Genomic DNA, 23,193 nt, shown 5'->3' with positions numbered 1-23,193 from the left:
TATGCATTATAAAAGGGAGGGGGGGTCGACTTATGAAAATAAAACAAAGTAAAAGAAATGAAGCATGTTGGTATTTTGAAATAATGTATTTGAAGTGATTCAATGAAAAGTAAGTGTCTCGAGAGAAAAAAAACATGAATTTTCCTAGCATTCTGGATCTATCATTTACTTCAAACTTTTGGTTCATTTGAGGACCCCGGAGCTATTTTAAACTGTCATTTACATCTTCAATGGCATTTTTTTCCCTCATAAAAGAAAGCTTTCAATTTTAAGATGTCATTCCTTGAAACCAGTCTTTGTGATGGAAATATTAAAATAAGCAATGAGAATAATTATTATTTAATAAATTGGAATTTTAAATAAAATTCAAAGATAAATAGTTATACAGTTGGACCCCGATTTAAAGATTTCATCAGAATTGAAACTTTTATACATTAAATTGGGGTTATTGGTAATATTGGGGTATGGGAAAAACATTTAAAAAATTGCGCTTACCTTATCAAAAGCCCTAATAAGCAACTGCACAAAAATATCCATAGTTAGCAGGGGTCTGTCCAGGATTTTTCACAGGGTTCGTTTTTTGTGAAAAATCAAATAATTTTGTGAAAAATGAATGAATTTTGTGAAAAATCAAAAAATTTCACAAAAAAAAAAATTTTGTCAAAACAAAATTTTAGAATTTAGAGATGGCACAAATGGCATCAATTAAACTTAAAGTTGAGTGTTTTCCTCTTCTACGTTGAGAAAATCATTCTGGATTTTTTTCTGATATTTGGCGGGGGGGGGGGGGGCATTGCTGTTTCAAGTTTCAATATTTATCTACCATTCTACATTATGTTAAATTATACTAGATATATTTCTGTACAGTACTTAAAATAATTGTAACAAAAATATGAATAAATATAATAAAATTCAGAATAAGGTTCAGCATTTAACTTTTTGACCCAAGACACTCTTAAAAAGCACAGAATTTCGTTTAAAACTTATAAATTCCGTGATTTTAACAAAAATAAAAAGATATTTCACTTGTTTACCTCTTAACAAAGCGTAATAATCATCAAAATTTCGTAAAATCGGATTCCCATAGCGGATGCAAAGAGATCGCAATTCTCAAAGTGAAGGCATCAAAAGTATAAAAACGGCTTGTAAAAGAAATGTTTTTGATAAAATTATTTTAAAATTGCATTTTAGAGTCCTATGATAAACATATCATTAATATCTGTGGACACAGTTGACCCAAAAAATAAAATAAAATAAACCATCTATTCAGCATTTAAATTTTTGACTCATAACAGAAAATGGAATTTTGCTTTAAAAACTTGAAATGAGAGTTCTAACAGAAATAAAGAGACTTTTCATTTATTTGAATCCTAATAAAGCGAAGTTAGCTTGAAAAAAGAACAAAATATGATTCTCATATCGGATGTTAAAAGATTGCATTTTTCAAAATGTAGACATCTAAAGAAAAAAAAACGGTAATTAAAAGAGTTTATTTAAAGTTAATCATCCTTGTTAGCATCGAAAAATCAAAACCCATATAATTTTCTCCCAAAATAACAATTAAACATCGCACCGCACCGCACCCTAAAAACGCAAATATTGACAAGCTGGCAAAATGATGAGAAAATTTTCTAATCTGAAGCGATCATATTTTTTCCTCATCCTTACTATTCCTTTGCAGTTCTAAGTTCATTTCGCAGATATATATTATTATTGTTTATTAAATCATGAGCGGAGAAAAGTGCTTACCAATGCCTTTTCTGAAAAGTTTACAACACCGCCGCTAATTAGCTGTGATAAAACAAACAACCATTATATTTATTTGGCAGTAGCAATTATTTATCGCATCGCAAGAGTGCCGATTTTTTTTTTTTTTTTTTCAAAATTAGCCGATTTTGTATAAGCTGATTCCTCTAATTTGACTTTAAAAAAGGTTCCAAAAATTATCGGTTTATACACAGAAATATGCATTATTTTGCTTTCAAATTTGCTCTTTCAATAAACAATTTGTGACAGATCCAATCTTGTTTATCAGAATTTTGTGAAGGGTCCGTTTTGTTTGATCAGGATTTTGTGAAAGGTCCGTTTTGTTTGATCGGGATTTTGTGAAAGGTCCGTTTTGGTTGATCGGATTTTTGTGAAGGGTCCGTTAACGGACCCAAATATCCTCTGGCCAGACCCCTGATTAGAAAGTATACACTTTTTATTCAGCATTCCGCGACTTATTACATGCTAATTAATTTGATAATTTATGTACTGTGTAATAGATGTTTGACACTTTCCTTGACACTTGACTTGAAATAGTTCACTTTTGACTTTATGGAGAGAAGAAAATACTGTGTCATTTTTACCCTGCTGCATAAGATATGCTATTAGTTTCCAGCCCTGTTAAGCATTTGAGAAAGTAACAGTTTTAACGGGAGTTTCATCATCGCTTTCTGCATCAGAATCGCTATTCATTGGTTGGCCCCTCGCCTTTCAAAAATTGTTGATTCCACGAAAAGTCTTTTTCTGCTTTGGACAATACGGACAATATCATTTGGAAATAATCTAATATTTCCCAACTCAAATTAATCAAAAAAAAACTTTTTTTAGCTGTTAAAGTTGGTTAATTTGGGGTTTAATATTCGGTAAATAGCAGTTTTTGCCTTGATTTTAGTTGGGAAAAAAGAAAGATTTGCTAAATCGCGAAATTCGTTAAATAGAGGTTCGTTAAATAGAGGTTCGTTAAATCGGGGTCCGACTGCATATTCTTCAGATGATTAAATAGATTTTAAAAATTTTTAATAGAAAGAGGAAATCACCGGTTCTCTTTCAAAAACTTAGTTCCAAAAATGCAATCTTCGATGATCTTTGGTGATGTTAGGGAAAAGAGGTTTATATATATATATAATCTTCTCTAGAAATTTTTCTTATTCAAGTCTTAAAAACGAGATTGGTGGCTATCTTTGAGGACATTAGGAGAAAGCATGGAGAGATCAGAACTTTCCACAATAATGATCCTATATTAAAGTCTTATAAATGCATTTTAAGCATTTTTTATGATGATAGGGAGGGGGAGAGGTTCTGTGGCCCTCCCTTGGAAACATTTTGAAATTTTAATCTTAAAAACATAATTGCAGGCAATCTTTGGTAACGAAAAGAGCAAAAATGTAGTTCAGTAACACTTCATCAGAAATTTTTTGAAACCAAAGTTCTAAAAACGCAATTTTAGACCATTTTTGATTATGGTAGGAGATTGGGGAACAAGATCTTATTTTATTTTAGACTAGCTGCATTGCCTGGCTTTGCACAGTTTACCTCTAAAATAAAAGGTACGCTAAGTGAAGCATTTTCAACAATCAAGCTTCAATTAGAGAAAAAAAAATTCCCATTAAAATAATTATTCTTAATGAAAGAAAACAGCAAATCAAAAATTCCCAAACAAATTAAATGCAACCCTCCATAAATAAATAAAAAAAGAGCTAAATCGCCATATAATAATCAAAAGGGGAAATTTTACCTTGAAACAAAAACAAAATTTTATTTAGTCACAGTCTAGAAAAAAAGTGACAACCTTCTAAATGGTTTATGAGATCGCAAAAACCATAATTTTCTGATATGAATTTCTGTCCCATCAGGCATAATAATGCTTTTAAATTTTTGCCTGGTGATTTCACAGCCTATTTTTTGAAAATTCGAAGGAAGTGAATGAAAGCTATGGGTATTTTTTGTGGTTTTTCGAATGACGCTAAATTTGAATTGTTCGGATAAGTATCTCTGGTAGAAAGAGCCATTTAATGTCATTTTCAGGCCCTAAAATTAAAACTCGAACGGTTTGGTACTTTTTTGGCATTCAACAACCCCCTATGTTCCCTTTCGAGTGCCCAAGTACCTCCCTGCCAAATTTGGTCAAGATCCGACATAAACTGTGGATTTGTATAGGGAACATATAAACACACATACATAAATATATATTCTTTGTTTTATTTTATATAGTTTTCACAAGTCAGAAAAAGTTTTAAATTCAAAATTTTAACACTGGCAAAACTTTATTTAGAGAAAAGTTGTTCTGTTTGCTTATGAAACATTTTGAAATCTAAAAAACATTTTAAACTTCTCAGTAAAATTTTGTCTACTAGAATTTCCACCAGATTGGTCGTGCAGAGAGCTTTATACACTTCTCAAGAACATGTTTGCATTAACAGCTATGCTTGATTCATTCCATATAATATTTTAGAACAACTCAAGTAAGATGGGATTATGCAGTCATAGGTTAGGCTTCACATATATCCTTCATCTACAGAGGCCCAACAAGAGGTCAGGTCAGCCTTGTCAGAAACTAGGGGCTCAAAAATTGTGGGGGGCTTGATCGGAATCAAAGTAGCAAACATTTTACAAGTTTTATGTGGTTTGGAGGCCAGCCGATTAAACTGACAAAAGGCTCTCAGAGGCAGTGTCTACAAATCACTGAATTTTAATTTATCAGGCAGGTATCAGTTAAATATTAATTTTACTAAACATGAACCGTTTTGAGGTAAACAGAATTGAATACAATTGTGCATAAATACAATGTAAAGACTGAGTTAATACAAAATTAAACTCCTATAATATTCGACTTTCTTAAAATTTCTCAAACGACAGCTTTTAATTCATTCTAGTAGAATAATTTAGATTCCAAAATTACTTTTGTCCTTAAAAAATAAATAAAAAGTAGAAGCTCAGAACTAGAAGTATTTTATAGGCATTAAATTATTAGAAAAAGCTTGATTTTTTTTTTAAAGAAAATAATCCTTTTTCTGAACTCTCCTCGAGTTCTAATAATTTACTATCGCAAAAGGGCTGAGTTCCGGTAGCGTGACACTTGCCATGTTAGGGGTTGAGCAATACAGTTGGAGGATTATTTTAAGTTTTAAAGCAACTGTAAATGTATTTAAATATTTTGGCAAATGGTTTTGAATTCCAAATAAACTTTTGATTCATTTTTAACCAAATGAAACATATGGCTTTTTCTTTCTGACAATAATTTTTGAATGTCCCACAGGATTTTTTTCTTTCTTGTTTGACGAATGGGATAACTAATTAATAGGAGTTCACTAACAGCTGGGTTACAGTAGAGTGGTTGCTTGGCGATAAACAATAGGGTTGCAGAAATATTTTACATTTGAAAGATATCTTTGATATCCTTTTTGTTTATTTAGGGAAACATTTTAAATTGAAAAAAAAAAAACGCTTCACTCGCTAAATCGCGAGGTCATGATGGCATAGTTGTTTGACATGATAAACTATACAGTAGGCGTATTATTTTAAGTTTTAAAGCAACTGTAAATCTATTTTAATGTTTTGGCAAAACTTTTAAATTCTAAAGAAACTCTACTAGTTTTTTTTTTTTTGAAAAGGTGTGTATGTATTTTAGTTACAGAAAAATGATCACTTAAAATCAGGGAAGGGGGGAGGATTTTTTTATTCAACAGACTTCCTTTAAATTTTTAGGATGGGCATCGCCGTGTGGAAACTGCTAGTACAATATAAAGATCGACTCAGTACAAGATTGAATTCCTATAATATTTGACTAATTCTTAACATATTTTCTGAAACCACATCTTTTAATTCATTCTAGTAGAATAATTTATGTTTCAAAATCACTTTTGTCAGATATAAATAAAAAGTAGAAGCTCAGAACTAGAAGTATTTCATATGCATTGAATCATTAGATAAAGCTTGACATTTTTTTCCTTTTATTTTTTAAGAAAATAACATTTTTCTGAACTTTCCTCAGGCTGTAATAATTTACTATTATATAATTTAGGTAATTTAGACACATTAACATACTATCTTTAATATATTCTTAAAGAAATAAATCATTGGAAATTTTCACACCTTCCTTGGTGATTTTGATGAAATCAAGAAGTCAGATATGATTAAAATTCTTGGTGACCCAACTTTTGCCCATAGGTTGACCAACACAAATTTTTAGTTTATTTAAATTTAGTCAGTTTCTTTAAAAGAACTAGGAGTGTTGAGCATTGAAAAAAAATAATAAAACGGGGTTGTTTATGATAGTTGTACATCTATGTTTTATAACTATGACCCCTTTATCCCACCATAGTTCGTAAGCACATATAAGAAAGAAAATGTCATTATACAATTTAAGTATTTTTTTTTCTTTCTCAAATTCACTACAACATGTTTTTTATTAATGTAATGCAAAATAATAAAAAAATTGAAGAATTTCTAGCATTTATTATGCTTGAAATGGTATGAAAAACATACATACCACCACTTTTGTACAAAATAAAATTATTATTATTACTGTATTACTTTCTCGAAGGCATAGAAAAAGGCTTACAAATGAAAACAATTACTAAATCATCCAGCAACAATGGGGAGCATTTACTTCCACAATTTCAAGCACTAAGATTATCACTTTTCATTTTGTTATTTGACAATACAAGACAAACAAGCAAGAATTCAGGTCAACATCATTGATTTATCAAGAAACAAAATAAATAAATACCCACAAAATATATTTTTAAAAATTATTTTAAAATTATATTTCTCATTCTTTTCTAGTTGTTTAAAAGTTGAAATGGCTACATTTTCCTTTTATTTCCTAGTTTTTTCCTTCTTTTGTTGAGTTTAAGTATTCCTGGCGAACCTTCTCACTCATTCAAAAATTTGGATAAACAAATAGTTTGATAATTTCAAGTAAAACAAGTAAAAAAGAAAAATAATTACTTTATATGGAGTAAAGGCACTGCAAGTTCCATCTCTTTTTAAACTAGATAGGCTATTAGATGTTGATATGGGTTTTGTTTGTGGACTGTGTCTTGTAAGTAAGTTACCACTGTCAGATGTGCTATAAATTTAAAGAAATCAAATATGAATTCAAACATAAAAAACATTGACAGAAGTATTTTATTTTAACAGCTTTTAAAACATGGCTATAATTACAACATTCAAAATTTTAACAGGTGTATGGATCATATTTTAATACATACACAAATACAAATGTGACGACCAGCAACAGGCTCTGGGCCCAGCTAGGCTGGTCCTAGTCAATTTACTAGTCCCTAATGAAGATCAATGGCCCTTGTAAAGCTATCCACCCCCCTGCTCATTACCGCCTCTTTCGGTAAGCTATTCCAAGGGCCCACCACCCTACTAAAGTAGTAGTTTTTCCTGATTTCTAAGTTAACCCGAGATTTAAATAGCTTAAAACAATGATCCTTCATCCTGCTTTCCGTGCAAAAATTTAATCCATTAACATCTTTCATTTTGATAAATTTAAATAACTGAATCATGTCCCCTCTGACTCTACTTTGCTCCAGGCTATACATATTAAGCCTATTAAGTCTGGTATCATAATCTAAATCTGAAATTCCCCTTACTAGTCTAGTTACCTTTCTTTGAACCCTTTCCAATACAGAAATATCTTTCTTCAGATAAGGCGACCAAAACTGAACAGCATACTCCAAATGAGGTCTTACTAAACTCCTATATAAAGGCAGAAGAACCTTCTTAGATTTGTTTGAAATAGATCTATTGATAAACCCAAAACTTTCTGTTGGCTTTGTTACTTGCAATGCTGCACTGTTGACTAAACTTGAAGTCCTGATCTATTATGATACCCAAATCCATAACATTTTCTGCCAGACTAATGACTGAACCCTGTAAACGATAACTCAAACGCTTATTTCCATGACCTAAGTGTAGCACTTGACATTTCCCTACATTTAACAGCCATACCCCGTTTATCCGCATACTTAGTAACATGATCTAAATCCTCTTGAAGCTGTTTTACTTGTTCTTCATTTTCGACAATCCCCATAACTTTTACATCATCAGCAAAGCAATTCATGCTTCCAGAAATATTTTTATTGATGTCATTTATAAAAATAATAAACAAAAGAGTCCCTAAAACTAATCCCCAAGGAACCCCACTTAAAACATCACTCCATTTAGAATGATTTCACCTCACAACTACTGCTTCTGTCCAGTGAGCCAATTTCTAACCCAACGTAAAGTTTTTCCTCCCATTCCTATATGAGCTAGTGTGCTGAGAAGAGCAACATGCAGTACCTTATCAAAAGCTTTATGAAAATCAATATGAACAACATCCACACACTTTTTGTTATCTAAAGCCAAGGTAACTTGGTCGTAGAAATGCAATAAATTAGTAACACACGATTTACCTTTCCTGACCCATTCTGCAAACTAGTCAACAGACTATTAGTCTCTAAGAAATTCATAATATTAATTTTGATCAAAGTTTCGAAAATCTTACAAACCACTGAAGTCAGACTTACAGGTCTATAATTCCCTGCATTACCTTTAGACCCTTTCTTGAAGAGCGGCATTATGTTAGTCAACTTGCAGTCCTCTGGCATTGTCCTCAAGTTATAAAAAAAAGCAATGAAAATATTTAAAATAACATCCACTAATTCCTCTGCACATTTAACTAAAATTTTTGGATAAATATTAGCTGGTCCCGGAGCTTTAGTTGCTTTCATCGCTTTCAAATGAAATAGAACCTCCTCCCTGAAAATTTCAGAATCCTCAAGCTGTATAATAGCTTATGCCTTGTTAGAGTCAACTGTTGAGATACAGTTATCGTTAAACACACTGGAAAAAAAGTTATTTAGAACATTTGCAAAAGAAATTATTTCTCAACTTTACTATCAAATTATTTATGGTACTCGGATGTTAAATGCATATCTGCCATTTTTGAAAAAAAAAAATAAATAAATAAAATAAACAGTTGATTTTTCTATAAAAAGAACAGAAGACAAAACAGCGAACATTATGTTGAAAATATTTTAAGACACTTTTTCTTTTTAAATTTCATTCAGTTTAATAATGCATTGAACTTAATAACACTTGAAACCTGGCATTTAAAATAATCACAGAATTTTGTCTTAACATTTCCAAATCAAAATATGAAAATAAACTTTATATACAAGCCCTTCAACAATAACAGTCAAAAATAATTTTAAAAAATCCCAAAAAAGATCCCTTTTTTTAAAAATTGTATTTGAAGTGTAAAACTGAAAATATAACTTCTTATTGAACAAAAAAATTTCATAATTTTATTTTAATCTGGAAATGATGAAAAAATTTAATGATTACTGACATGATAATTGAAATATTTTGTAAATTAAAAAGCAATGAGAAAAAACCATGGGCGGATTTATGGGGGGCGAAGGGGGGCAATACCCCCCAGTCTTAGGAGGACTTTATATATAATAACTACACACCTTCCAAAATCTTTATTTTAAAAAATTATGTTTTTTTTTCTTTTTTGAATAGTTTTTGAGTGAAAATGAAGAGAATAGCAACTGTTTTTTTTTTTCTAATGTGGGGGGGGGGAGGAGAGACGGCATACCTGTATTACAAGTAGTAAAGCTGTCACAGGATTGCTGAAAATGTGTTGAAAATGCTACTCTGAACTAAAAACCATTAGGGCAAGTTTATAAGTGAAAATAACGAGCTATGTATTCAGCTGCAAAGCTTGCAATACTTAAAATAATTGACGATTATTTCAAAACATTAGAAACAAAAGCAAAGATTTAAAAAAAAAAAAAAAGATTTACCTATAAATTAAACAAGCTATAGCTTACAGCGCCTGCTTTGTTATTTGCCCCCAAATCCCGAAAATTTCATTACTTCTTCCTTAAAAATAAGTACATCAAATCCAGCTAATTGCCCCATCCTGCATCAAAAATGTAAAAATCATGATTCTCATATTTCTGCAACATATTACTTGGGATAAATTTTTGTGACTCACATGTTTCATATCTTGTTGTTTATTTAAGTCTGAATACCATATTTAAAAATTAAAAAAAAAACTCTCTCTATCCTTTTTTGTTTTCTGCACTACTTGTAACTGAAAAAAAAAGTTGTTGTTATGACAAATCTATAGTTTTTTTTTTCTTTTAAACTTAAAATAGTTGTTTCTTAGAAAATTAGAACAATACTGTAAAACAGTACAATCTAATACTAATTTTCAGGAACTGGAAAGGGCAAATGAAGTGCCTTAAATAATTTTAATTGTTCTTGAGTCCTTGAAAAGAATTAGATGAGACTTTGAAATTCCTAATCAAAGGTTGCTTCATTTTTTTTAAATCAATTGCATAAATTATGAATTGTCTTAATGGGCAGCATGTTACTCTCTTGTTAATTATTTTACCCCATTTCTTTTAAAGCATTTTTTTTACTATTGATCATTTTGTATTTAATATATGCATTGTTGTATTTGTGAGTGGGTTGGAGACGTGATCAAGAGCTTATGGAATTGAACCGACAGCTGATGTAAGCAAATAACAATGCACAATCTTCTCTCCTCCCTCGCCTCTTCTTTCTGAGGGCTGCTGTCATTGATCTGACGACCCGAGATTTTTGTTGTTCCGGTGTGTTTTCCGAGATTTTTGTAGTTCCAACTACCCTTTGTAAGACTTCAAAATGCAGAATTTTATATCTATTTTACAAAAATTCCTCTGGGGGAGAAACCCTCAGTTCCCCCTAAAGATTGGAGATTTTCTACACCCTACTTAAAGGGACTCTTGGTTTCAATTTAAGAAGGACAGCAGACAACATATTAATAAAATGACACAAAATAAGTAAGGCTGGTCGTTATGTATTTCAGGAAGAAAAAAAAACATAGTGCGTGTGTATGGGGGGGGTTAAAAAATGGCCCTTTTCGCCACCAACAGAAAAGTTGTCCAGACTACGAGACACGAAACCAGCCAATACTGCTCAAAAAAAAAAAAAAACCTGCCCCCTCAGGAACTCAGTCCAAAATCCGCCTATGGAAAAAATATCTTGGATTTGAAGTAATTTTGTCAAATTTTATTACTTTTTTTCAAATTGATCTTTGGAGAGTTTGTCACAATTTTAAAAAAGCAAAAGAGGATCATACTTAACACTTTTGCTGCTAATCCTGTGCCAGCGCATGATGAAAGGGTTCTTTATAGAAAAAATTTCATAACTTAGACCCTTTGCCAACCCTCTTGGCAAAGAGGCAATGAATCAGCAACAAATGTCTTAAGTAGAAAATCAGAGGACAGCCTAGAAAAGCAGGAAGCTCCCATGAAAAACAGTAGATTTAGCAGTATGGTTAATGCATTAAGATTCATAACTTTAATGATACATAAAGATCAAAGGAAGTACTGATGCTTTTACGAAGAAGTACTAATATTGTATTCTTAACGAACTAGTCCTTGAAAGATTTTTTCCGGTTTCAAGACATCAGAAAGAAAGTTTTACCGCCCTTATATTTGTTAGAAAACTTTTTTTTTGTTGCACCTGTTTGGTACTGATGTTAAAAGAGGGGATTCTTTAGACTCCATGACTAGGAACTCCATAGCAGAATCACAGCGTCAAAGTGACAATGTTGTAGAATGACAAATGTTTCCTGTAAAAAGATTTCCATTATTGGAAGAAAAAAAATATCTTTAGCAGAGCAAACGTATTAAATACCATCGAGAATATTGACCAAAATTAGTTTTATTTTAAGCATATAATGACTCAATTTTAATAATTCTGAATAAGATAAATATAGCACTTCATTTAGACATTTTCTAAAGTGAGTCATATCCTGCACCTTTTTTAATATATCAATCAAGAGAAAACATTAGAGAAAATCTTCCATGAAAGGCCAAGTAGCAATTTCCTTAGTGGTTTATCAGTCCCTAATGAAGATCGGTGGAAATCTTAAAGCGCTAACCACCCCCTCTTCTGGTAAGCGCTTCCAAGTTCCCACGCGCGATCCTACTAAAGTACTAATTTTTCCTAATTTCCAGGTTAGCCTGAGATTTGAATAGCTTAAATGACCCCTTGTCCTGCTTTCCATGCAAAAATTTAACCCTCTGTCATTTAGAATGTACAATTTTACCTGTAAAACACAACCAAATTGCGCCTTATAGTCCATAAAATATGGCATTCATTAGTAGCAACTATTGTAACCAATTGAGGATTTTCTCCAAAACTTTTTAGAAATTAAAATACTGCAAAATTTAATATCCAAATGCTATAATTTTTTAAAGCTGCATTTGATACGAAAAATAAGCAGTTTACGTTAAGGGCAGTTCTCAAAAGGTGGGAACAAAAAAGTTAACTTTGAGCAATTTCAAAAATTTTCAAATTTGACATCAATTTTGCTTTTATTCTATAGTATGCATACCTAGAACACAATATATGAACATGAAAAGACAGCAGGTATTTGTAAAAATTGTTAATTAGCAAATTAAATCAGCAGTCTGTAGGTAACAGATTTTGAACATTGTTGTCCTGTAGGTAACGGATTTTGGACATCATCATAATGTAAGTTTCACCATTTTTGATAATTGTTAATCTGATTTTTAACATTTCCAATGAAAATTTTATTTACTACTTTATGAATTTTGCAATTTAATAATAAAGAGGATATTAATGAAGTACTTGAATGGCTATACATATGCTCTTTACATATAATAAAGTTTTGGAATGATTTTGAAGAAGTTAATGAAAGGTAAAAAAATGCTTCAAATTAAAAATAATACAAATATAAAAAGTGACATCATCAGTTTTAATAAATATTTTTTCTAAGGTCATAAGAATTAAAACGATGTCTAAAAAAAATTATTGAAAAAAGAAATTCTTATTTCTATTTGGAGATCGTTAAATTATGTTTCCAAAAGAAAGAAAAGGGAAAAAAAATTCTAAAATAATAGAAGCGGGGGGTGGGGAATGCTAGCGCAGGTGATAACGTCGCCAAAACTGGTGCAGCTGACGATAAACTACATTTGTCAAACTGGAATTCTCCTCTGGTAACCTTTAGCTTATCGTATACTGTGTTGTTGCCAACGGAGGTTTGCTTGGCGATTTTAGCGCAAAATGGCTTTCGTTGCGATCATAACCAGCCATGTTTCCACTGTAATTTATGTATTGTTCAATGTGTAACGTATTAATTATGCAAAATACCGATGGATTAAAGAAGATAACATTATAATAACCTTTTTTATTGAGGTTAGAAGACAGTGGATCATCCAAAAATTATGAATAAACGGACAGAATTATCGGCGTCAAGATCGCAACACCATTTGGACATCTCGCATGTATGTTTAAGAAAAATTACTTTTCCTCTAAGATACTGCATAAAAGCTTATGAAAACATTTTTAAACAATTAAAAATTGATTCTGAGGATCGATAAATACCTTTTTAAACGAAAACATCATATACTTAGTTCTCAAAAAATAGCATTGTAAAGATCGTAACTTTTGGACATGCATCAAATTTCAAACTTACTTTTTTCTAAAATCGTTTACAAAGTAAATTATCTGTCTTTACTTTTGTTATTTGTGTAAAATATTAACAAAAAATTATTCAGTGTAAGATTCATGCCTTTATTTTTTTTTTTTTTTTTTTGAAACTTATGGAAATAATAAAAAAAAAATTTTTTTTTAAGGTACATTTGCTCAGTTAACGTTTTGGTATGTCCAAAATTGTGCCTTTTAGCAAAGAAAATATTTTTTTAAGGGCATTTGAAGAGCATTTTTTCAAAAATTTATGGCAATTCTTGTCTCTATACAGTATTATAATTTAACTCAAAAATTTTTGAGTTAATTAAAATGAAAGTTATTTGGTGTTGAAGCTTCAAAGTTGAGGTCTGTGTTTGTTCCCACCTTTTAAGAACTGCCCTTAAGTAGTGTAATGAATCGACTAAATATTTATTACTACTTAACATAATAAGTTTTTCTTTTGTTTTTGTCTCTGGTTAATGTCAAATTTATACGAGTTTGAAATAATAAGAGGTTAATGCAATGTTTCATAAGATTTAAGAAAACTTGAACAGAAGCAATATTTAAATTTAACATCTGAATGCTTTCCTCAACATTAAAATTACTTTGAATGTGAAAAAAAGTAATAAGAAACAAATTTCAATTAATTTTTTGCTGTGGTATAATATAGTAACTTTCATATTATTCATCATGAAAAATTTTTAAAAATATATTTTTTAACAATTTTCAAACATTTAAATTTGTTTTTGGCCGAACCAAATATTTGGTTTGTCTGCTGAATATGCAGCACACTGAATATCAACAGAATATTTGGTGCATCTCCCCTTATGCCAATTTTGCAGGATTTCCCAACTTTGCACCTGTTCCGTTCAATCCCACACTCTATTTCAAATATTTCAAACCCTGTTTATAAATTTTTTTCTCCGTAACATAAATAAATTTACTATAACTGTAAAAAATAATAATAATAAAGAGCAAACAGAGCACATTTGAATAAAACCACATTGGTTTGCTATATGATTAGTAATGGATTTGGAACTCTGTATGAAAGAAAACAAAAAAACTCATAAAACACACTTGTTTCGAATTCAAGAGAACCTACATAAAATCGTGATTTGTCCATTATTTCCTTTTGATAAGAAAAAAGTGCATGCATGCATACTTAGAAGAGTTCTTAATCAAGGAAGTTAATGGCAAAATTATGGATTTAATTTCCTGCTTATAAAAAGTGAAAAATTAAAGCAATCTCATGCAGGGCTGGCAAGTTTCTGCCGACAGTAAAAACGACTGGTAAAAACCCTTCTGTCACATTTGTGAAAAAAAACTGGTAGGGTCTTCACAAAGCTATTTTTTTTTGAGATTCATCAAAACAAAATCTTGTTCTTCAATTTGAAAATTTCATTTTATTTATGCATGCTTTTAAAATGCACGATTCGATAACGATTATTGAGAAAAAAATTTCAGCAATTTTTTTTTCGAACAAAAGATGCTTTACTAATAACACATTTTCTACCAAAAAATGTTCGTTTTGATGCCAAGCTTATTTCAATAAGCATATATTGCATGATTGTTACGGCAAGATAGTGCTTATAAATTTGCGAGAAATAAAGTAAACGGATGCGAAATCAGGGCCAATAATTTTCAGGTGTTTTTTTTTACAAATCTGATGATTTCTGCAAATATCATTTAAAATTCTAAGATGAAGTAACTAAACTGCAGCTATTCACAAGCCAATATTCACGTATTTTGATGAGTTATTGTAAATTATAAATTACTCCTTTATCTTTGCATAATACAACAAAATTGTTGGAAAATAAATAAATTCGTACACGAAGAAACTTAACATTTGAGTGATTGCAATGAATAAAAATTGCTTGAAAATAAAAATACAACAAATTTTGCACAAAAATAGAGAAAATCTCCTAATTGTTTATTAGATTTGCTGTGCAGGTTAAGTTTTTTTTTTTTTTTTTTCAGTATATCATTTCACTAAATTTAAAATGTAAACACATTAAAAGTAAAATAATCTCACATAGAAACCATGTCAGTAACTTCAAATCTTCAAAAAGGTAAATAAATATGCAAGCATTAACTAATGATGCCATCTGTGATGTCCCAAAAAATATCCCCAGGAAAAACAGGTCTCGACACAGGGAGGAAAACTTTAAGGCTATAAATGAAAATATGAAACTGATCTTTTGCAATTTTGTCTTTTTTAATGTTGTTATTCATATTTTTACAGAGCAGTTATACATGAAATATCTTTTTCCTGTTTCTCTCGAACATTTAGAGCTAAAAGGAAGCGAAGTGAATACAATTTAATGTTTACTCACTTTGAACTGTTATCGCAATTTGAAAAGCGATAAACCAAATTTTATAAAATTAATTATCGCTTAGAAACAAAAACAAATTGCTTTTATATTTTATGGCTACATTGCTTTCAACGTTAGCATTTCAGATTCAAACACAGATCTGAAGGAAGTCTTTGTATGATTTTTTTTCTTATCGACTAGTAAGCGTAAGTTATTAGCTTATTAAATTACTTTCATTTCTTCAAGATACGATCTCTTTGTTAATTAATCGTGTTTTTGTTTCAAAATTTAGAATTTTTTTCTCATGGTGGATTTTCTTTCTTTGTGTATGTTCACTAATTGATAATATAGGAAGTCATGTAAATAAAAATATATGCGCAGTTCACATGACTAGCTTCACATCGGCCACATGACAAATAAATACAAATGGAAAGTGACAACCAGCAACAGGCTCTGAGAACAGCTAGGCTGGTCCTAGTGTGTAACAGGATGTGATAATGTATCTCTGCTCGAACTAATTTCAATCACGTTCTGACCAGAGTTTAAGCAGAGGCTAAAAAATCTTTATCATAAAAGCTAAAATTGGAGAAAAGTCTTTAGCAAAATGCTAAAATTTGCCCTTGACATCTTTGAAGAAATAAATGCACAATAGGTAATATAAAAAAAATAAAAACAATACTGCATTTATTGGGGGGGGGGGGGACATAATGCCCATTAAGAAGAAATATTGTGGCACTTACGAATTTATACATGTTAGCTAAGATTTATATAAATAAGATAAAGTTCAATATCGGATAGTGCACCTTTTTTTTCATCCTTCATTTTCTTATTACATTGGAGTGAAAATGCCCTGTTCCATTTTCGCATTTTGCGAAAAAACGACCTCAGCCAAAACCCTGGTTTTGACGTTTAAAAAGAACTACACAAACAAGGAGCAAAAAAATACTCTTTCGAGCTCATCATGTTGTGATGTTTTGATGTAGGCATAAGTTAATCTTAAGCAGGAGTATTAATTTTGTATTGCTTCTTACAGTTGAAAATAAGATGAGGGCTACTAACTGGGTTGTTTCTGTTTTCTAAGAATGCAAATGTGTGTACCAGTTTACATTTCAAATTTATTTTAAAGTTTATTTTTTTTTCTCTCTTTCAAATTTTTGATAAAAGGCAGGTAAAGACTAATAAATCAGCACAGGTTCTAAAATTTTTTTAGTGGTGGGGAAACTACCTTCTAAGTTTTACGTATGGAGGTGGAGGGGCTAGTTTTATAGAAGCAAGGACCCAAATCTTTTACAGACACCCTTGCTAGATTATGTTGTAAGCGCCCTTCCAGTTTTGTTTATTTTGATATTAGGTTTGAAACTTGCTTTTTTACCACAAGCCCCTTGCTGCATCAGTACAGTGGTGACGCCAAAGGGAATAAGGGGTCATAACACCCCCATGGGGATGTGCCATGAAGCAATTAAAATGTATGTAGACATACACTTTTGTATGCTAGGCCAAAAATTGTGTTTGCCTTGAACTTCAGAAAATGTCCGGGAAGGAGCCATTAATTCCAAGTCCCTTTCTAGTGTCAGCAATTATAACTTAAAATTATACTTCTTGGACTACAATTTTGAAACTTTTTCTATGAGAAGCAGGCCCAGATCTATACATTATGGGCCATCTAGCAGAAACTCAGCAGGGCCCCTAACTACCTGCTGGATTTCTATGTCACAAAAGGCCGCGAGCCTTTAGCTACTCCCCTTTCTATTATAGTTTCTAAAGACATACAACATTACATTTTTTGGGGGGAGGTGGGAGACATCATAAATTATCATCCCGGTGTCACCTTTACTAGGACTTGTATACTTTCTGTTGCCATTTTGCATTTTAAACTTTGCTTTTCTTTGTTTAGTGATTGTATGATAACTTTATTCATCAATGAATTTTTCATTGAGCAAAAAAAAACTTGCTTTTCTTGTGTGTTTTGAGAGAAACGACAATGTTTCTTTTGTTCTCTAATGATACTTCTATCAGCGTTAGTTTGAAAAGGTTCATATAACTAACTCATCACACCTTTGTTGTTAGCCAGTTTGGCTTGATACACTGCTAATTTAACAATGGTGGGAAAAAATTAAAGATTAAAATGGCAATGGTCGTGAACCAGTGTCTGTGCATCGGTGTTTGGATCTGTAATCAGTGCAGTATCGATGCTTTGGTTTTGAGAAGAATTCTGAACCAATGCTTTATGATGTGGGATTACGCAAGTTTTTTTGCTATTCATCGCCCAGCCCTAATGTATGCCTAAAAGTAAACCCTCCCATGAAAAATTTCTCGTATGTCACTTGCTGCGTACTAGGGTAGATAAAAATATAAAAAAAAAATTGTTTTTGAATCGCTATAGGGCGTAAAAGTTGCGATTGGTGAAAACTTACAAAACAGAAAACAATATTTTGAAATTGGATAACATCTTCCGACTGCACAAAAAGCCTGCCAATTCGAAAAAACATGGAATTTCACTATTTTTTATGATTTTCTAACATTTTTTGTTCAATGTATTTTTTTCAGATTGTAGGAACAAAAAGTTGCATTCAGTAAAGACATCAAAGCAAAAACAAAATTTTTAAATATCTAACAATATCTTCCAATCAAGCAATGAGCCTACATATTCGAAAAAATAAATTTTAGCCCTTTTTCAGCTTTTTTTTCCTTCTTCTCTTTAGTTTCTTGATCCTCAATGAGTTTGTAGGAATTACTATTGGAAGAATGTTTTGTTTATAAAAGTTTAAGTGATAGTTTAGTATTAGCCTGCAAGATTGTTTTGAATTCACATTGTCCTTTAACCATGCAAGACTCATATTTGTTCATACTGCTTAGTATAGTGTGGATTTCTCCCAAGCTCCATTAGCGCCTTTCGATCTTGAATCTATGAGTATAGGTATCTTACTTAAAAATAAATAAAGCAGTCGTGCTGGCATCAGAACTTCCCAATGGTTCTTGTGTGAAAACTGCTGTAGGGGAGATTAGCGATGGACAAGACAGTTCTCACAAAAATATTTCTTATAAATTATTTTCTACTGGTATAACACTGAAAGTTTCAGAGTAACAAATTCAAACATTTTAACATGTTTAAAAAAATATAAATTTCATAGTAATTACTAAAATAGTTGTTTCAGAAGACAATTACAATAGCAGTAAAAATGTCCCATCCCTCGCTCATTTAAGGGAGGCATGGGACATTTTTGAAAGTTAAAAAACATTTTCAAAAATATTATTAAAAATGACTGTATGTCATTTATTTATGTAAGGTTTATTTAGTGTTCACTCTAGAAAAAAAAGGGCAGAGTGCTGGTCTTAGAAATGATCACTATTTATTATAAAAAGGGCACTATTTCAACATGGTCTTCTTCCACCCAAGACCAATGACGCACCTCCTCCCCTCCCAAAATAAAAGAAAAACAACATCTTAAAACACCTTACGAAAATTTTATCCATTCATTTGTACCACGAGCAACCTCCCCCCCCCTCAGGGGCGTGCACAGCGAGGGGGGGGACATCTTTTGGCCCGGGCCTGAGCCTCAAGGGGTCCAATATTTTTTTAGAGGCAAACAACATGGAAGGGGACCCGGAAAAGTCATTTGTGACGGACCCCAAAATTTCTGTGCACACACCTGCCCCCCGCCCCTGTGATCGCCACCATTGACTTCAGTAGTGAATATCATAATTTCTTCCAGAAAATACACCTGTCTTTAGGGTGATGATTGCCCCCACCCCCTCCCCAAATGCCAACTAAGCACATTTTCCAAACTCTGTAGGAACATTTAGCTAATGATGAATCTTCGCTTTGGGTGTGTTTCAACACTTTTCAGGCCATAATTGCGACTATTTTTCCTATAAGAATAAAAATTCTAGGCATTTCAAAATCCTTTAAATTTCAATGTAAAATGAACAGTATTTAGTTACGGATCCCCCCCTTCCTATCTAAAAACTGCCTAGTAATGTGCATTATGCCATTAAGTATTTTAGTAGACATCAAAATCATGATGAATGTAAATTCAACTTTTTAAAAAATATTATACTTCAGACAGAATAATTATTAAAATACTGTGTGCAAGGTTTCAAAAATGCAGTCGTGGCAAAGTGCAAAACAAAAAAGGCTTTATTTGAATGCCTAGTGTTGGACTTGGATTCTAATAAAGCATTAAAAAAAAAGATTGGTTTGCGATTTTTTAAGATATACAAGTTATATTCAGATATATGTGTATTATACTTCTGGTCAATGGAAACATCAGCTCGTAAATGAAATACCCGAAACATTGTTTGCCCTTTCACAGATGCTTTCTCAAAAGAGCTATTTCGTATATGCTCTGTGCCAACAAGAAGCCATATCAGCCTAGTCCAAAATTAGGAGCCGGCCCTTGGGGGCGGAGGGGAGGGGGTTCAGTATGGAGTAAAAGTTTTTTTTAGTTTTATAGGCAACAGTACGAATGCGATGGTGTTGTAGAGGGAAGGGGAGAGCTTAGAGTGGTTCAAAAATACATGTAAAAAAAAAGTTTCTCCTAGATACCAAGACACCCCTCAATATTTTCACACTCTTGTATAGTAATACTCTGGAAGAATTTTAGCTTTCTATTTCAACTGAAAAAGGGTGCTGAATCCCCTTCCCCAAACTTCAAACATATGGGGAGGGGCTTAAAAAATACATTGAACTAAAAAGACAATGCAACACATAATATACACTAATATTATATATATATACATTGCAATAAAATAATTGTTTACAAAAAAACACCTAGGAAAATTAAATGTTGCTAAATTTTTGGCATTTTCTATGCTACTGCTAATGTTAAATGAAGGGATCATTGAGCAACTTCTTAAAATTTGAGTAAGAAGCTTAAACTTTTACAGCATAATACTCTTAGTAAGTGTTAAAAAAAGGGGGGGGGGGTCCTGACTGAAAAAAGTGTTTTTGAACCACCCTAGGGGAGCTGCTGTTCTTGGATAATATTACCAAGAGATTTTGTGCCTAAAACAGCCATCCGCTGCTCTCTCTTTTCTATTATGTGTGCATAGTACAAGGGACAAAAGGTAAGAATTGCACAATTTATACTTTTAAGAGCTTAAAGGAATCTAAGAAAAGGGAAAAAAAAGTATTTTATAGCATTTTCTGATTTTTAATACTGTACAATTATAAAAATGCAGAACAAAAATAAGCTCATCAGTGTCTAGAAGAGTGGAGGGGGGGGGGGGGGCTAAGATCAAGGCTCTCTTTGCTTCTTCTCCTCTTTCCTCGCTGAGGCCTCTGGTAAAAATGCTGTCACCAATCTCTACAGTAGTGTATTATCGCTGTTGCTTTTCATTGCTGTAACCTCTAACTGAATTAAGCAAAATCAAATTTAGAATCAAAAGTTTTTTTTAAATCAAACTTTACATGTAATAAGATGTTTCCTGTGTGACAAAATTTACACAGAAAAATAGGTAGAAAATAACGATCACTTCATGAATGCGAAAAAACTCGTGTCAAAATGTCATTTTATCTAGTGTAAGACGATTTCATTAGGGAGGAGGGCAAAGTCCCTTAGCCCCACCCCTGGATATCTGCTAGTGCCTCTGCTCCTTCTCTTGCTGACCATTGGTCTTGACTAATTTTTGTTGTCTTAATACATGTAATTTGCTACCATCCACCATTATTGTTCAAGGATTAAACATGAAACATGTTCCCAGGACATGTATGGGTGGAAGAAAGAATGTGTCAAGTCAACTTTAAAACCTGTATTTACTGTTTTAAGATTAAATCTACTCTGTGCGCGGATAAAACGGAACTCTGCTTTTCAGAACTTTCTTAAATACAGCAAGTTCATATATTGAAGAACTGTTGCTCATCCTTCAATCATTTGTTTTCATTCGTTGTATGCTCATGTTGGTAATGGCTCTGGGTAAACTCTGTACTTTATACTGTATGACAAAATTAGAAATAATAGAAACTAAAAAATTTTCAAAAATTTGAAAATGGCTTGCAAATTACTTTTGCCGAACAATGGAACAGTATGAAGACAATTTCAAAAAAGATATATTACTGTAAAAGTGCACTTACCTGTAGAGATGTGGAATCCCTGTGAATTGATATCCGTTTATGTTGAATATATGAGGTTTTACTGCAAATGTCTTATTGAATGTTTTGCTGCATTATATTTATATTTTATTTAGTGGTTAGTTTTAAAATTATGACAAATTTATTCTTTGATTTAAATTGGTGATTTTAATCATCTGGTATAGATTATATCCTGATATGCAAATCTAGATAAAGTGTAAAACTGATTGCAAGCTCAAATAATATGTTAAAAATGTTCCACAAAAAAATACTGTGTGCTTACCAAGACCTATATTGCCACGAACAGCAAAGATGTAAAGGTATATGCCTGTGAAGGATTGTGCCACCCCAGCATTTTTTTTTTTTTTTTTCAATTTTACTTTACTTTTTGAGTATTAACTGAAGGAACCACAAAATTGACAAATAACAACCTCAACAAAAATATTTGTTTAAAAAATATCAAAAGTGTCTGCAAAAGTTTGAAAATTTTCTATGAATGGCCAGTGTTCGCGCTCAACTATCCGTAACATGGGTCCCAGGGACCCATTAATGAAATAGATTTGGGTCCTTTGGTGGAAAAAATGAGTCCCTTAAATTTTAAACAGAAAATCTTAGTGCAAAAATGAATAATATAAAAATATTTATACTTGGGGGGGGGAGGCATGAAATAAAATAAATTGGTTATTTTTGCCCTAATTTTTTTGTGATTTTATCATTGTAAAATTATTTTCAAATAATACACTTGCAAGACTCAGTTATGTGAGAAACTATTTGGTCAGTTACAATGAGATTAACTCAAAATTTACTTTAAAAATAGGTTTTACCATAAAATATAAAACAAGTGTCTCTGATTGATCAAGCAAAAAGCACTCCCTTAACTTTTGTTTTCCTGGAAATTTTTCTTAGTGAAAAAAGCAAACAGACCCCCCCCCCTTCCCAATTATCATTGGCAATTACATAATAATAATAATAAATCGCAAGCGAATGAACCCAACGCAAAAATCGCGATCGCAAAAACGAAACATTTTCTCATATGAGTGTGAAAATTGCTCATTTGCAATCTTAAATCAGTATATTTGACTTGTTCAAAATATCTGTTTTGATTTTTCTTCTATTTTTAAAATGGCCATTTTGAAAATGGCGCGATCGATTAATACCCGACTTTTGCAAGTCCAAATAAAAATAACCCATCAGAAAGAGATGAATTATTAGAAAAAGAACAAGGTTAAAGTGCTTTTGTATAAAATTCAAGTATTCATAAGCAATTTAACAAGAAAAATGTAAAGTTCCGAACTCTTTGTGTTTAGCGCGATCTGGAAAATATTCGCCATTTTTTTCTCCCCTCTTTTTATTGGGGATGCAAAATGATGATTTTCAAAAGTAATTCTGGTTACATGAATACCAAATTGCAATATTTTTACTGTACAATTGTCTTGTATTAATCCTGAAGATTGCATTGAAAACCTCTCATTTTTAGTCTTCATTTCTGTTTTTAGGAATTTCCTCAAGACAAAAGTTGAGGGAAAGCTTATTCTTAGAATACAGTACAATGGG

At 31.6% G+C, this 23,193-nt stretch overlaps 1 protein-coding gene across 1 annotated transcript in view; it reads right to left on the bottom strand.

Moving 5' to 3' along the window:
• LOC129231429 (ankyrin repeat family A protein 2-like) overlaps nucleotides 1-15,345 on the bottom strand; it is a 31,725-nt gene extending 16,380 nt beyond the window's left edge. Inside the window, exons 1-3 of the mRNA XM_054865744.1 lie at nucleotides 15,290-15,345; nucleotides 11,284-11,392; nucleotides 6,718-6,838 (exon numbers count right to left, since the gene is read on the bottom strand). Of these exons, the coding sequence (XP_054721719.1) occupies nucleotides 6,718-6,838; nucleotides 11,284-11,342 (180 nt within the window). The 5' untranslated portion in view covers nucleotides 11,343-11,392; nucleotides 15,290-15,345. The remainder of the gene's footprint in view (nucleotides 1-6,717; nucleotides 6,839-11,283; nucleotides 11,393-15,289) is intronic.
• Between the last annotated feature and the right edge of the window lie 7,848 nt (nucleotides 15,346-23,193).

Source organism: Uloborus diversus, chromosome 10 (genome assembly GCF_026930045.1).
Source record: "Uloborus diversus isolate 005 chromosome 10, Udiv.v.3.1, whole genome shotgun sequence".
Lineage (NCBI taxonomy): Eukaryota > Metazoa > Arthropoda > Arachnida > Araneae > Uloboridae > Uloborus > Uloborus diversus.
This window is presented reverse-complemented; position numbering and strand designations above follow the sequence as displayed.